The 16,496-nt window shown below is 16.5% G+C and overlaps 4 protein-coding genes across 4 annotated transcripts; 1 reads left to right on the top strand and 3 right to left on the bottom strand.

Annotated features, from left to right (window-relative positions):
* Nucleotides 1-247: 247 nt before the first annotated feature.
* On the bottom strand, nucleotides 248-4,273 carry PGAL8A_00044900 (conserved Plasmodium protein, unknown function; the record flags this gene model as incomplete). The annotated part of the gene is made up of 1 exon (XM_028674465.1): nucleotides 248-4,273. The coding sequence occupies one exon, from the start codon at nucleotides 4,271-4,273 to the stop codon at nucleotides 248-250; it is 4,026 nt and encodes a 1,341-aa protein (XP_028530815.1).
* Nucleotides 4,274-6,410: 2,137 nt separating this feature from the next.
* On the bottom strand, nucleotides 6,411-7,439 carry PGAL8A_00045000 (peptide chain release factor, putative; the record flags this gene model as incomplete). Its single annotated transcript, XM_028674467.1, has 1 exon — nucleotides 6,411-7,439. One exon carries the CDS (start codon nucleotides 7,437-7,439, stop codon nucleotides 6,411-6,413), a length of 1,029 nt encoding a protein of 342 aa, XP_028530816.1.
* A 951-nt stretch (nucleotides 7,440-8,390) lies between these two features.
* On the bottom strand, nucleotides 8,391-11,612 carry PGAL8A_00045100 (methyltransferase, putative; the record flags this gene model as incomplete). Its single annotated transcript, XM_028674468.1, has 2 exons — nucleotides 8,391-8,944; nucleotides 9,077-11,612. The coding sequence occupies 2 exons, from the start codon at nucleotides 11,610-11,612 to the stop codon at nucleotides 8,391-8,393; spliced, it is 3,090 nt and encodes a 1,029-aa protein (XP_028530817.1).
* Nucleotides 11,613-12,944: 1,332 nt separating this feature from the next.
* Nucleotides 12,945-15,215, top strand: PGAL8A_00045200 (conserved Plasmodium protein, unknown function; the record flags this gene model as incomplete). Its single annotated transcript, XM_028674469.1, has 1 exon — nucleotides 12,945-15,215. One exon carries the CDS (start codon nucleotides 12,945-12,947, stop codon nucleotides 15,213-15,215), a length of 2,271 nt encoding a protein of 756 aa, XP_028530818.1.
* Nucleotides 15,216-16,496: the final 1,281 nt, after the last annotated feature.

Raw genomic sequence — 16,496 nt, forward strand, 5'->3', positions numbered from 1 at the left:
AAAAAAAAAAAAAAAAAAAAAAGAAAAAAAAAAAAATGGAAAAAAAAATGATTTACATAAACATTAATTAATGAAAATTAGTAGATATCAAAATGAACAAAAAAAAAAAAAAAGAAATAAAATAAAATAAAATATAATGAATTATAAACAAAAAAAAAAAAAAAAAATAAATAAATAAATAAAAGAGTATGATAATTTTATATGCATATAAATATTTGAAAATAAAAAAAAAAAAAACATTCTCTTTTTAAGCATTATATTTATTTTCTTTAACAACAGAAACTATGACTGTTGTATCATCTGGTTTTCCCATATTAAAATATTTTTTATATTTATCAAAAATAAATTCAGATATAGGTGTTAAAATAATTTTATCATTTGATTTATTTGATGGTATATCTTCATAGTTAACTTTATCAAATAAATGAACTTCTTTTTCTTGAGAATTTGAAGATGGGTTTTCATTAAAACTTTTTTTTTTAATACCTTTTTTATCTTCATCTGTATTTACTAATTTTGAGTAATTATTATTATTATTATCTCTATTGTTTTTTATTTTATCATTATATTTTATTCGTCTTTTTTTTAACAAAGTATAATTTAATTGTTGATTAGCTAGAATTGTTGATAATTCTAAAATTTCATCACAAGCCTTTTTAGTATTTAAATATATTTTATTATATTTATCAAATAGGATAAAATCCGATGGTTCATATAAAAATTTACTACAGTCTATTTTTTTTTCAACAATTATTCTCTTTTTTTTTTTTATATTTTTCATTTCGTTCATATTATAACTTATTCCTTCTCGGTTATTATGTACATTATAATCTGTTATATTTTCATTTATGGGTTCAAGAAAAGTGTTATCTTTATTTTCCCATCTTTCTAAATTATTCATTTTTTTTTTTCTCAATGATATAAGTTCATCATCAATAATTTGTTCCATAGTTGTTTGTCTTTTTTCATTTTCACATAATTTATTTAAATTGTTAAAATCTAAATCATCAACATATGAATCGCTTATTATAGAACTTTTTGAATTATTGTTATTTTCTATATATTCTATATTTTCATATAAATTTTTCTGTTTACTATTTTTTAATTCATCAGAGTGCACAGAATTTCTACTATCAATGTTATCACATTTATTTTTAATAACAGTGTTAGATAAATTATTAATGTTACTATAAACATTATAATTACTTCCTTTTTTAAATATAGAAACATCATTTTTTGTGTTGCTATTTTTATAATCATGAGGAATAGAATGTTCCTTTTTTTGCTGTACTTTATTATTTTGTTTATTATTTGATTTTGTTATATTTTGAACTTTATTCTTTATTTTAATAAAAAACTTTCCTTTTATTTTAGGAGGGAACTTTAATTTATTTTTAGCATAATTCAAATTACGCTTATAAATATTATTAAAAAAATAATTATATTTATTTTCTTTATTTGATAAATTATCTATTTTATTATGATTATCCATAATTATGTTTTTTTTTGCCTTTACCGAGTTATTATAAGTAGTATTTTTCTCAAGAGGTGGCTTATTCTCTTGTTTTTCTTTATGCATGATATTAATATCATCATTGATGTAATTTTTATTATCTTCAATATTCATATAACAACTATTTATTCTATTATTATTATTACCAGCAGTGGTAGAATTATTATTACTATTATTACTTATCTTATTATTATTATTACCAGTAGTGGTAGAATTATTATTACTATTATTATCATTATTATTAGCATTATTATTATCTTTATTATTATTATTATCATTATTGTTTTCTTCATTTATATCACCTTTTAAAAAATTATCAAAAGAATTGCAACTTATATTTGATATCCCATGTTTTATATCATTTTCAATTTTTATTTTAACATTCTCTCTAGAATTATTACTTATCTTTATATCGAAGGAATCATTTAAATGACCTGTAAATGTTTGTTTAAAGTTATTTATTTTATTAAAATTATTACTTATCGTTTTATTAAAGTTTTTTAATACTTTTTTATATTCATTATAAAAATTTATAAATTGTTTCAAGTTTACAAACTTATTATATTTTAAAACATAAAAGTTATTAAATATTATTTCCATAATATCATCATCATATAAATTATCAAAAAGTCCGTCACTTCCACTTATAATTATGTCATTATTTTTAATATTAATACTAGAATATTCACAATATTTTAAGCATTTTGTGATAATATCATTATATCTGTTCATTTTCATATTTCCTTTAAATGAATTATCTGATTTTGTATTTCTCAAATTATTAAAGTTTATAGGCATAAAAGTTATTTGATATGGGCAATTGAAATAATGTTGTTGAATTTTTGATTTGAAAATAATATCAAATTTACTTATATCATCATTATAAAAACGGAATCTGTAATCATTAAAATTATTGATATTTGTATTATTTATTTTATTTTTTTTTTTTATTTCGTCTTCTTCCTGTTCTAATTCACTTTTTTGTTTTTTTTCTTTTTCTGATTCATTTTTTTCTTTTCTTAATTCTTCCAATTTATCATTTTTCATTTTTTTTCTTTCTCCTTTTTCTAATTCATCCTTTTTATGTTCTCTACCTTCTACTATGTTCTCTTTTTCTTTTTCTTCTTTATCTACTTCTTCTTTTTCTTTTTTCATTACTTTTTCTTCTGTTTCCTTTTCTGAGTAGTTATTTTCAATTTTTATTATATTTGTTCTATCAAATTCAAAAAGATTTAACAAATTTCTATAACCACTATTATCTAGAGTGCTTTTAACAGAAATATTATTTCTTTCATTTTCTGAAAGGTCGTTATCTGTAGTAGAAGAGCAATTATTTGATATTATAGTTTCTGATTTTATATTAGAATTATCATAAAAATCATCATCTTCTATTCTGAATAATAAATTATCAATTTTATAACTCCTTTTAGAAAGATATTTTTCAAAATTTTCTAATATATCTTCATTTAATTGATCTTCAATATATAATATTATTTCTGAATCTTCTTTAATTGATTCCTTTATATTTAGATCACTCAAAAAATCATTATAGTAAAATTCTTTTCCTTTTGAATATGAATCATTTAATATACCTTTATTATTTCTTAATGTGTTATGATTATTAATATCTTGTAAGTTATTATTGTGAGAATTATTATGTGATACTTCAAAATTCATTATATTATAATTTGATTTATTTTCGTCCTTTTTATCATTCATATTTGTTTTTTCATTATTCACTACAATGTTATTACTATTATTTTCCTGAAGACTTTTTAAACTATAAATGTTATCATTTTTTTCAAGATTTTTTTCATCCTTCATAAAATACAAAATTTCTTCTGGTGTTTGAACTTTTATTTGAACTTTTTCTATACATTTATCTTTTAAATAGTTTTCTTTTAATCTCACAATTAACATTTGACAATCTCCTATGTTACATATATGCAACTTTTCTTTTTCTAATGCAGAAAATAAAAGTGTCGATGCTCCCAAAAAATTAGCTGAACATGCACTTCTACAAACTATTGGTTTTAATATTTCATCATTTTTATATTTTAAATTATATTGTTTAAATATCATTTTATTTTGACTCTCAAAAGTTTCATTATTAACACATCTATATAAATGTAAATTTAAACATTTTTTTAAAATTTCATTTGAAAAATTACTTACATTAATACCACTATTATTTATAGAGGAAACTCCATCAGCTATAGCGATAATATTATCACTGCATATTAAAGCATCTCCATTTTTATAATTTATATTGTTACTTTTTTTTTGATGAGGAATCGAATTTGCTTTATGTAGCAAAACAAATTTTTGATTTTTGATTGCATTGTATATTTTGTTCATTATATCTATATATTCAGAAGAAAATTTTTCTTTGTTTTCTAATTCAATAAAAGAACTAGAAAAATTCAAAAAAATTGCTTTATAAAAATAATTAGGAAAATCTATATAATCTATATCAAACATTTTATTAAAATTATTTTCATAATATGCATTCAAATTAATGTCTTCCACTTTTACTTTGTTAAAATCAGTCATTTTCATTTCAATGGAATTATTTCTATCATAATTATCAAAACCACAAAAATAATCATTTCCTATTTTGTTTTTGTTTATATAATTTACTCCATCTATCCCTTTATTTAAACTTTTTATTATCTTACAAGATTCAAAGATACTCTCTTCTTCATCTACAGAATTATTTCTTCCATCTACTTTGAAGCATTTATTTAAAAAAGAATGCATTTTTATATTTTCGTCATATTAATAATTAAAAATAAAATAAAAAAAAAAAAAAAAACGAAGGTAGGCAATACATATAGATTAATATATAAAAATATTACAAAAAAAAAAAAAAAGTGTAACCATATAATAAAATTAAAAAATTTTTACAATATATTATATTTTTCTATAATATTTTTAAAAAATTTTAGGAAAATTTTTTTTTTTCTATATTTTATAAAGATTCATTAAATTAAATAAAAAAAAAAAAAAAAAAATTATCTTTTTAGATATAATTAGTATAAAATTTTATAGAATTTTCTATAAATCAAAAACATTTTAAACTTTAATAAAAATTAAGTTTTACAAAAAAAAAGGTAAATAAATAAAAAATTTTAGTATTAAAATATATCACTAGGAACAATGTTCTTTTTTCATTTTTCTCTTTGCTTTTTTTTTTTTTTTTTTTTTTAAAGTATAATTTATAAAATTTTTAGTTTTTATAAAAAACAGTTAAAGTAGAAATAAAAAAAAAAAAAAATTAAATGATAATTTTTTATAGCACATTTTTGCATTAAAATTAACAAATAAAAACCTTATATTAAATAAGGAAAAGTAAATCAGGAAATTTAACGTAAAAAAAAAATTTTTTTTTTTTTTTTTTTAATTAAAAGAATTAATTTTTTCAAAATTATGTATTCAAAAAATGTAGATAATATATTATATATTATTGAAAGAAAAACTATATTTATCTATAATAGAGTAATTCTCTCTTATTTTTTTATTTCCTTTATTTAACATATGAATTTGTAAAACTAACAAATTTTATAAATATACTTTTTTGTACGGTTATTTTCACAACTTTTTTACAAATTTAATCTTTCATCTTTAAAACTAAAAAAAGAAATAAAATAAAAGATTAAATAATAATATTAATAAAAAAAAAATATATATGAAAATTTTTCCTATGTGTGTATAAAATTTGCATTTTTTAATTGTAAAAGTTTAACCTATAATTTTTATATCATAATGAAAAAAGTTATAAATAAAAAAAAAAAAAAAAAAAAGTACATATTTATTCATTAAAAACAAGTAAGATTAAAACAAGAAATGAAAATGTATATCATTAAAAAAATATAGAGTATTTCCTTTTGTAGAGGTGCTATAGCTTATTGCTTTTAGAAAAATAAAAAGATGAACAATGTCTTTAATAAAATTTTTTTTTTTTCTTTTAAAATTTTAGATAAGTGTTTATGAAAAAATTATTTTAAAAACTAATAAAAGAAAACAGTAATTATTAATATAACAAATTTTATACTATTTATTTTTTACATTTTCCAAATTCTATAAAAAGAAAAAAAAAGAAAAAGGAAAAAGAAAAAGAAAAAGGAAAAAGGAAAAAGAAAAAAGAAAAAAGAAAAAAGAAAAAAGAAAAAATAACATATATATTAAATATTCTACTACACAAGTATATTTTTAAATAAATATAATTGATTATTTTTTTTTAAACGTATTTAATACTTTATTTTTTTTTTTTTTTAAAATCTATATAAAAGAGTAAAAATGTATATATGCAATTATTTAAATATAAAGAATAATGTAATCATTATTAAATAAAAAAAATTTTTTTTTTTTTTTTCTACCTAATTTAATATATATGAGAAATTTCAATTTGTTCTTATGAATTTAATTTATATTTTATAAAGATTTCTTTACATATAAAATGTACAAAATTGTTAATTTTAAAAGAGAAGCAATAAGATTAAAATATAGACAAGTATTTTTATATGGTTTATATTTTTTTCATCATATAAATTTTTTTTTATGTATAATTAAAAAGTTTTAAAAATAGTATTATGTAGGACAAGCATATAATAAAAACAAAAAATTAAACCTACTGCAAATAATTTGTAAAAACTTAAAAAAAAAATGAAATAAAAATTAAAAAGAAAATTCTGCAAAACTAAAAAAATAAAAAGAAACAATAATTTGTAAATATAAAAGGATAGTTTTTTTTTAAATAAAATTTATTTAAAAAACTAATATTATTATTATATAAAATATTAAATTAATACATATATTCTAAAATTAAGATGTTATATTTTTTTATTAAAAATTTTTGTCTTTTAAAATTTAAATGACTTAATTAATTTATATATTTTTATATATATTTTTGATAAGCATCTATAAATAAATCAATTTCTCCTTGTAACAAAACTTTATCAATATCACATGAATAAACATTTGTTCTTGTATCCTTTATCATTTTATTGCCATATAAAATATAATTTCTTATTTGTTCTCCAAAGTGAGTTAAACTTTTGTTAGCTAATTCATATTTTTTATTTTTTAATGCTTCCATTTGTAAATACAGTAGTTTTTCATATATGCTTTTTAAAGCAATTCTTTTATTTAAAATTTGTGATCTTTCATTTGATACTTTTACTGAAATATTGGTCGGTTTATGTAAAATTCTAACAGCAGTTTCAACTTTGTTAACATTTTGCCCCCCCTTACCACCAGATCTCATTGTTTGAATTACTAAATCGCTTTTATTTATTGTAATTTCATTCATTTTATTATTATTATTATTATTATTATTATTATTATTATTTTTTTCTTTTTCTAATGTTTTATTATTTTTTGATGAAGTTTTTTCAGCATTGTTTAAAAAATTTATTATATTAACATCATTATAATTCAAAGTTGGGATTACATCAACTTTTACAAAAGAAGTCATTCTCTTATTTTGTGCATTAAATGGAGAATATCTTACTAATCTATGAATTCCTTTTTCTGAAACAAAATTATAAAAACTATATTCTCCTTCTATTTTTATTTCTACCTTTTTGAGACCTACTTCATTTTTACTTATGTCAATAACTTCGTATTTTATATTTTTTTTATTTTTAATTTTCGATAAATATTTCATATACATATTATACAACATATTACAAAAATCACATGCCTCAGTTCCACCTGTTCCTGATGATAAAATTAAGGAACATGAATTTTTAAAATATTTTGAATAATTTTCTACATCTTTTTTTATATAAGAACTTAAGTATTTCTTGTTTATTTGTTTTACATTTTTAGATAAAAAAAAATAACTTCTTAAAAGTGCAATATTTTTACATTTAATAGACATAATCGAAAAAAATATATATATCAAAATTAAAATGAAATTCATAATTTTCTCTTCAATATATATCTTCTTTTGATTCTATAAATATATTTTCTATAAGCATTTTTGTATATATTTCATTAAAATTTTCACTTTTTGTTATATATGACAACTTTTTTTCAAATTTGTTTATTTTGATGTTTAACATTTTTTAATTTATATATTTTTAAAAATATTTATATTCTTTAATAAAGAATTTTTGTTTTTTAGTGAATAATTTGAATTTTTTTCATTCATTTGATTTACTTAAAAATATAAAAATAATTTTTCTTAAATATGTATATTATAAATATTATGTTTATATTCCAAAAAATAATTAAAAAAAAAATTTATATTTTCTACAAATATTAAAAATTAATGCATTAATGAACATACATAATTCAACATTATTTTAAAAAAATACAATTTTGTTAAAAAAAAAAGGAATTACTATAATTTTTAATTTATATTAATTTTTTAATATTATAAGCATCATCCTTAAGTATCTTTGATTTTTTATTTATTCTTTATTTAAAATTTAAAACTTTAAAATTATTTATTTAAAAGGTATTACAATATATATATAAAAAAGAAAAAAAAAAAAAAAATAAATAATGAATTGTAAATTAAAAAGTTATTAAAACAAAATGTATGGAAAATTGAATCAACGTCTTATAATTTATAAATTGTTTTTTAAAAAAAAGAAAAAATCAAAAATATAAAAAATTATTTAAATTTAAAAAAAAAAATTATAAGAATATAAATCAAATTTATAAGTTTAATAAATTATTTATTTTCCATTTTATACTTATATGAAATCAAAATTGTATCTTTCAAATTTAATCATTTAAATTTTTTTTTTTTTTTTTTTTTTTTATCATATAAAATTTACATGACATGGTCAGACATTTTTTCTTTTATTTTTATTTTGCCTTCTATAATTGGGTTTTTTTTTTTTTTTTTTTTTTTTTTTNGTCTCTAAATTATTCCTAATATTGATGCATCAAAATTTTTCTTATAAACATAAACATGATATAACGAACAAATGTCATAATATAATTTAGAATCTTTATTATATCCATGAATTTTATTAATTCTTGATTTAATATTTTCAAAAATATGTTTATCAATTGTTTTATTAATTAAATTAAAATATTTTATATTTTCATATTTTTTGTATGTTTCTAAATTATTAGTTATATAATGAAGGAACATTACTGCTGTATTATTAAATAATTCAACCATATTTAATTCTTCTAATTTTTTTTTTAAATATTTTTCAGGTATGACAAACTCATGTGCATCTATTGTATCATATAAATAAAAATAATATTTGATACCCATAATATTTTCTAAAGAATCTTTTATTAAATTATAAAAATACTCATATTTCATTTTCGTATTAGAATTATTGTTCTTAATATATTCCATGAATTCTTCTAAAATTATCTTATTTTTGAAAATTTTCATTAAATTTTCATTATCAAACTTTATTGTAAATAAATCATTTTCTAATGTTAATGAAAAAGAATCTACATAAAAAAAAAATAAAATAAAATAAAAATATATATATATATATATATATGAATAATTTTATATATAAATAGTATATGATAGTAAGATGTATATAAATTGATTAGAAAATTTTTTTCTTTTATTCTAACCATTAATTATTTCTATATTTGATCTTTTCATTAAAAATTCAGTCAATGTTTGAGTTGATATAGTTGTTGCTAAAAAAATTCCTTCATCTTCTAAAAAATTTTCAATAACTTTAAAAAACTTCTTAGATGACCTTTCATTATAAATAACATAATGTAGAGCCAAATTGATAGAAATTATATCAAACTTAATGTTTTTACTTTTCCATTTCCTATAAAATTTATTATTTAAAATATCTCCTTGTAAGAAAATATAATTATCATTTTTACATAATCCTTTTAAGTTATTTTGATTAAGCCTTTCTTTAGCTAATTCTATTTCCTTTTTAGAAATATCTAATCCAACATATACTGTATTTCTTACAAAATTATATTTAAGCATATCTTGCCCATGACCGCATGCTAAATCTAATATTTTTGAATTAAATGGAACAAAAAAAGAAATCATAATTCTTTTCACTTCATTATTAAATACACGAATATATTTAATATTTGATTTTTTTAATAATATTACTTTTTTCTTATCATAATGTTTTCTTATTTCTTCATTTACATCTCCTATCATTTTAGGATAAAAATATTCAAACTTAGTTGAGCCATTCTTTAATTTATTCATAAAATTAATTAAACATTCAAAATTTTTATAAAAATTATAAATCATATAGTCTATTTTACTCGTTTTTTTTTTTTCAGAGTTAATTATGTTGGTAATACTACTATTATTGTTATCACTATTTGTATTGTTATCATTGCTATCTGTGTTATATTTTTTTTTAAATTCTTTGATAGTCTTATCTATATCTATATGTAAATCTATATTTATTTTGAAATCTTTTTCTAACTCAAATAGTTTACCAATATTTTTTTTCTTATTTTCAGAATATGTGGAATTAAAATTAGAATTAGCATTAGAATTAGAATTAGCATTAGCATTAGAATTAGCATTAGCATTAGCATTAGCATTAGCATTAGAATTAATATTATTTTTAATTTCATACATTTTAATTACATCATAATTATCAGCAAAATCATAATAATTAATATTATAATTTATTTTTGAATTTTTAATTTTTTTATTTTTTGCTATATGCAAATATAAATTACAACCTTTGTATTTTTCATCACAACAAAAATTATAAATAGATATATCTTTTACATATCTCTTTTTTATCTTTATATTTTCTTCATTTAGAATATTTACACTTAAAGAATTTTCATTATTATAAGAATTTAAATCATTCTTTTTATGAAGATAAATATCATAATTATTGAAGTTGGTATCATTACTATTCGTCAAATTTTCATAACAGCTTAAATTTAAACATTGATTGTAGGAGCTATTTGGATAATAAACACATATGGTATCATTTTCTACTTCTTTATATATATTTATTATAGTTTTATTATTTTTGCTATCCAATGAATAAACTATTTTTCTTTTATATAAAATCTTATTTTTATCATTAGATTCATCACTAGAATTATCTGAACTTTTTTCATTTGAGGAATTATTTGTTTCATTTTCACTATCTTCTTCAACTAGCTTTTTTAATTTTTCAATATATAGTTTATCTTTATCAACTATTATTTTTTTTTTTTTTTTTTTTTTGATATTATTATTGAATGAATTCTCTTTTTTTTTTTCTTCATTATATAAATTTATTAATACATCACTTTCATTATTATCACTAGACATACTAGTATTTACCTCTTTATTGCTTCCATTACTCAAAGAACTGGTTTTCTTATCATTATTATTATCACAATTTTCTTCTTCTTTTTTATGATTTTGTTTTTCTTTTTTTATATCATAATAATACAATTCTTCTATTTCAAATTTTTTTTCTAAAATTTTAAATTTATACTTACTTTTATGTATTTTAAAGAGATCAACATAGATAAAATTTAGTGCATCATTTTCTATATTAAATTTATATTTATAGTTATTATTATTTATCTTTTGTAAAATAATTTGATTTATAACTGGTAAGTTTATTAATTCATCGTTAAAGTTTCCTCGTATTTCAACTACACTATTACGAATATCAATATATTTTCTTTTTTTTTTTAAACTATTTTTTAGAAAATTTATAATTTCTATATTTATTTTGTTTTCAATATTCACATATTTATAATCTTCAAATAACACACAAGGTTTTATTTGTGTACAGTTATCCTTATAAAATAAATCAATTTTTATTATATCATTTATTTTTAGTTTTTTTTTAATTAATAAATTAATTTCTTGAAATAAATTATTCTTGCTAATAGTTAATTTTTCTTCATTTTTATTTTCATTTTTTTCTAACGATCCTATTTTCTTTTCTTTTATAAAAAAAGATGAACTTCCTTCTTCATCTTTGTCGTCATTTTGTTTTAAAATATTTTGCCTGTTTAAAATTTTATCTTCATTTTCATTATTACATGAATAGCTATTTTCTATCAATTCTTTATTATTTAAATTATTATTTATATTTTTTTCTACACTTTGATTTATATGAAATGTTTCATTTTTTTTTTCAAAATTTTCATTATTCATATTTACAAGAAACAGAATATAATATTACATTTTTAAATGATAAATTAACATTTAGTTTTACAATAAAAATATTATTTTATTCATAATTTTTTTCTTTTTTTTTTTTAGAAAAATATTATATGAAAAATTTACATTTTAAAATTTCTAAAAGATTGTAAATATCATTGTAATTTGCGAACCCATAAAAAAAAAAAAAAAAAAAAAAAAAAAATTATTTACATAAAAATGAATGTTTTATGTAAGACATATTTATATTTTGAAAAAAATAAGAGAAAAAAATTGAAAAAAATTAAAAAAATATTTATATATTTTTAAGAAAATAAAATGCTAACTTGAAAAAACATATATCTCTATACGCACGAATTCTATTAGATTATTTATTTTATATACTTTTCAAATACTTAGACTTAAATTTTAATCATAAATAATTTGTAAAGTTTAAATTCCTTTAAATAATTTTTACTTTATTAGCTGCTTATAACTTAATTTTAAAATTAGTAAAATCTAACATAAATTAGAAGAGAAAGGCACATATTTCTAAGTATAAATCATATTAAACTATATTTATTTTTATTTAAAAAATTTAACATTTTTAATATATATTAAAAAAAAAAATATATATATATATAAATATATATATATATATATATAAATTAGGTTATTTATAATTTTGCTTTCGAAAAACTATAATAGCATTACTAAATTATTTAAAGAAAAAACAAAAAAAAAAAAAAAAAATAAATTTAGACTAATTATATTTTAGTTAAAAAATTAAAAGATTTTCTTATATAATAAAAAAAAAAAAAAAAAAAAGTAAAAAAAGAAAATAATAATGAAATATCAATTTTTTTTTATTATAAATACAATTTGAAAAAGTAAGATTTTAACTTAGTTGTATATTTGAATAACAAATTGAAAATATACAGAATTTCAATTTTATTTATATAAAACCTATTTTATTATTATTATTTTTTTTTTTTTTTTTTTTTTTTTTTGTGTCTTAGAATTTAAAGAATATAATTCTTTCTTAATTATTATAAACTTGATAAAAAGAAATTTAATTTTTTTTTTTTATAAATTTTTAATATATTTACATATTTACATTTATAATACTCATTAGTTGTAAGATATATTTAAACTTTTTATTTTTTGTTCTCTTTACTCAAAACTTTCTCTGTTTATTTTTTTTTTTGTTAAAAAAAGATAAAATAAATTTAATGAAATATATCTTATTTAGAATACATTGAAATAATATTTGGCATAATTAGAACTTATAAAAATAAAGTTAAACCAAATTAAATAGAAAAAAAAAAAAAAAAAAAAATTAATAAAATGTATAATAATATTACTGATGAAGAAAAAAAAAAAGGATATTTTATTAACACAAATAAATCAGATTATGTAAATGAAATCAAATGGAACACTAATGAAAATAGTTGTAAAAAAAAAAGTCTTTTGAATAATTCGGGTTTAAAAAAAAAAAAAAGTGATAGTACAATTTGTAATGAAGGTAAAAATAATACAACTTCCATGTGCAATAATAGTAATAACACAAATAAAAATGATTGTGATTTTTATAATTCTTATGTTAATGTATTATATTTTAAAAGATTAAAAATAAATAAAAAATTGTTTGAAAAATTAAAAGACAAAAATATAGTCATATATTTAAAATATAAAGATAGTACTTGTGCAAGCGAAAATATAGAAGTAAAAAATTCAGAAATAAATAATTTGTTTTTATGTTTTTTAATATCAGAACCATTTCTTAAAAATGAGAAAAATATAATAAAAATTTACATAAAATATTTTAAAGATGATAAGTATAAAATATTGTCATTTGGATTTATAGAATTAAATTACACCGATTTTAGTGAAAAGTTTTATAGAAAAAAAACATATATGTTATGTTATGATAAAAATAATAATAAATATATTTTTGGTTATATAATAATGATTATGGCTAATCAAAAAAAGTGGAAAATATGTGATAATAAAATTGTCTATGAATATGTAAAAAATTCCTATTTTGTTTGTAATAAAAATAATTATGATAAGCAAATTTTTTATATTTGTAAAAAAATTCAGAAAAATATATTAGAATCATTTAATACAAATGGGATTAATGAAACAAGATTTTTACAAAATCAAACTTTGTTGAAACATTTTAGTGTCACTCAAAGTTGCCCTAGCACTTTTTCTGTGAAAAATTCCCAAAAAAATATAAATGAAGAAAATAATATAAATTATAAAAATTATAAATCATTAATACATTTCAATAATATAAAAAAACCAAATTACTATATAAAAGAATGCAAATTAAAAAATATAATTGATGATGATAAAAATAAAAATAAAAATAATATTAATGAATTTGAAGAAAACTTAAATTGTACCAATAAAAATACTATTGATTGTGAAGAAAATAATATTTTAATTAATTCTTATAATTTGAAAAAAGAAAATAACATATATTCTTTATCAAATGTTAATCCAGAAAATCATTCAAAAATTAATTTAGAAAACATTGCAAAAGAAAATTTTAATCAGTGTGAAGAAAACAAAATAAATTCAAAACAAATTAAAGAAGATAATATAACAATACATGAAGGAATTAATAATATAAAAATCAATAATGAAAACTCTTTGAATTATGATAAAAATGAGTTGAATAATTATTTGGGTTATAAACAATCTTACATGGAAAAAAATGATAAACATATAAATGGAGATAAAGTAAATAATCCATTTACTAAAAATAACTTTGATTTCTTTTTATGTGAAAAATTAAAAAATATATTGAATAATGATTTAGATAATTTTGTAAAAGAGATGCAATTTATTCTTAAACATCTCAAAAAAAAGATAATAAAAAAAAATGATTATTTTATAAATGAACTAAAAAATAAGTATAAAAATGAAGTAGAAATAAAGAACAAGAGTGCTATAGAATGTAAAAAAAATGGTTCTGAAGAAGTGAATAATAAAGAAAAGTGTGAACAAATAAAAAAACAAGAACTAAATGAAGAAATTGAAGATGATATAATAAAAATTTTAGAAAATTGCATAAACACGACCTCTTTGTATATTAAATGTGTTTTAAAAGATGGGGTTATAAACAGTTATGAAAAAGATATTTTCATTGTGTATGATGATATTATAAATAATATGAGAAAAGCTTTGCATGAATATATAAGAGAAAGTAAATCTTTAACAAATGAGGATTTAAATGAAAATAAATTGACTGCTTGTTTAAATAATTCAAATACAAATGAAAAAATTGTTGTAAAAAATAAAAAGGATGAACTTTCAAATGATGAAACAAACGAAATGCAAACAAAAATATATGATGAAAATTGTCTTACACATAGTAAAACATGTTTTTCCTCTTATGAACAAAATAATGTTTATTCTAACATTAATAGTGATGAAACTTTATGCTCATCATCATCCTTCTGTGCACAATCTTCGATAAAACATTCAAGAAGCCTTAATGAAAATTTTAAAGTAAATAATTATATAAATCAGAATATATCAACAGCGTTAAAATATTATGAAAAGAAATGGAAAAATAAATTGTTAAAAATGAGAAATCATCTCTAAATAAAGAAAAAAAAAGCAAAAAAAAAAAAAAAAAAAAAAAAAAAAAAAAAAAAAAAAATAATAATAGTAGAATTTTTTCTAATATTTAGTTTTTTATTTTCTTTTTCATCGTTATATAAGATGAAAAAAAAAAAAAAAAAAAATTTTCTATATTTGTTTTATAAAAATAACTAACAATTGTTTTTATTTTGTCATTTTTTCGTAGTTTATATTTTTACCGATTAGTTACATTTGAACTTTTTTTTTTTTAAATAAGAAAAAAAAAAAAAAAAAAAAAAAAAAAAAATAATAATAGTAGAATTTTTTCTAATATTTAGTTTTTTATTTTCTTTTTCATCGTTATATAAGATGAAAAAAAAAAAAAAAAAAAATTTTCTATATTTGTTTTATAAAAATAACTAACAATTGTTTTTNNNNAAAAAAAAAAAAAAAAAAAAAAAAAAAAAAAAAAAAGTTAAACTCTATATTTATTTGTTTTAAAAACTAATACTAAATTTTTTTATTTCTATTATTACTTTTTTATTATTCAATCATTTTATCAAAATTTTCAACATGTAGTGTAAATAATTTGAAAAATTCTTAGACAAAAGATTAAATATTATATGAAATACAAATTTTTTCATTTCTCTTTTTAAGTGTATAATTTACTTCTGAAAATATATGTACAGTCATTCTTTTTAACCTATTTTTATTACTTTTTATTAATAATTTTTATATATTCTAAACCAAATAAGGTCTGTTTTTCTATTTTTTTCCTTAATAGATATTTTATTTTTCGTTTGTAAATAATTTCTTATTAAAATATGGTTGTCAAAATAATAAAAAAAAAAAAATGAAAAGTTTAATTAAAAGTAAAAAGAGTGTATATTAATCTTAGTTTTTTTCTAAATATGTGCTAATTATAGTATGTATCTAGTTTAAGTAACTATTATTTTCTATTTACAAAAAATAAACCTTATTCATTTTTAAAAAAAATTAGATATATATTTTCATTCAATATACTTTTACTATTATTTTTTTTTTTACATCTTTACATATATAATTTTTTATGGAATTTTAATTTGTGTAAATTTCATATATATTCAAATAACTATATGTTAAAAAAAAATTTTAATTTTTTTAAAATTTTTTTCTAGAATAAAAATTCATTATTATAAATGTATAGAATTTTTAAAACAGTTTAATTATCCATTTATTTTTTTCTTTGTTTTGTAAAGATATAGATAATTTTTGTAGAACACTGCCTTTTGTTTTGTTTTTTTTTTTTTTTTTTTTTTTTTT

This window comes from Plasmodium gallinaceum (genome assembly GCF_900005855.1).
Source record: "Plasmodium gallinaceum strain 8A genome assembly, contig: PGAL8A_v1_32, whole genome shotgun sequence".
NCBI classification, from domain to species: Eukaryota; Apicomplexa; class Aconoidasida; order Haemosporida; family Plasmodiidae; genus Plasmodium; species Plasmodium gallinaceum.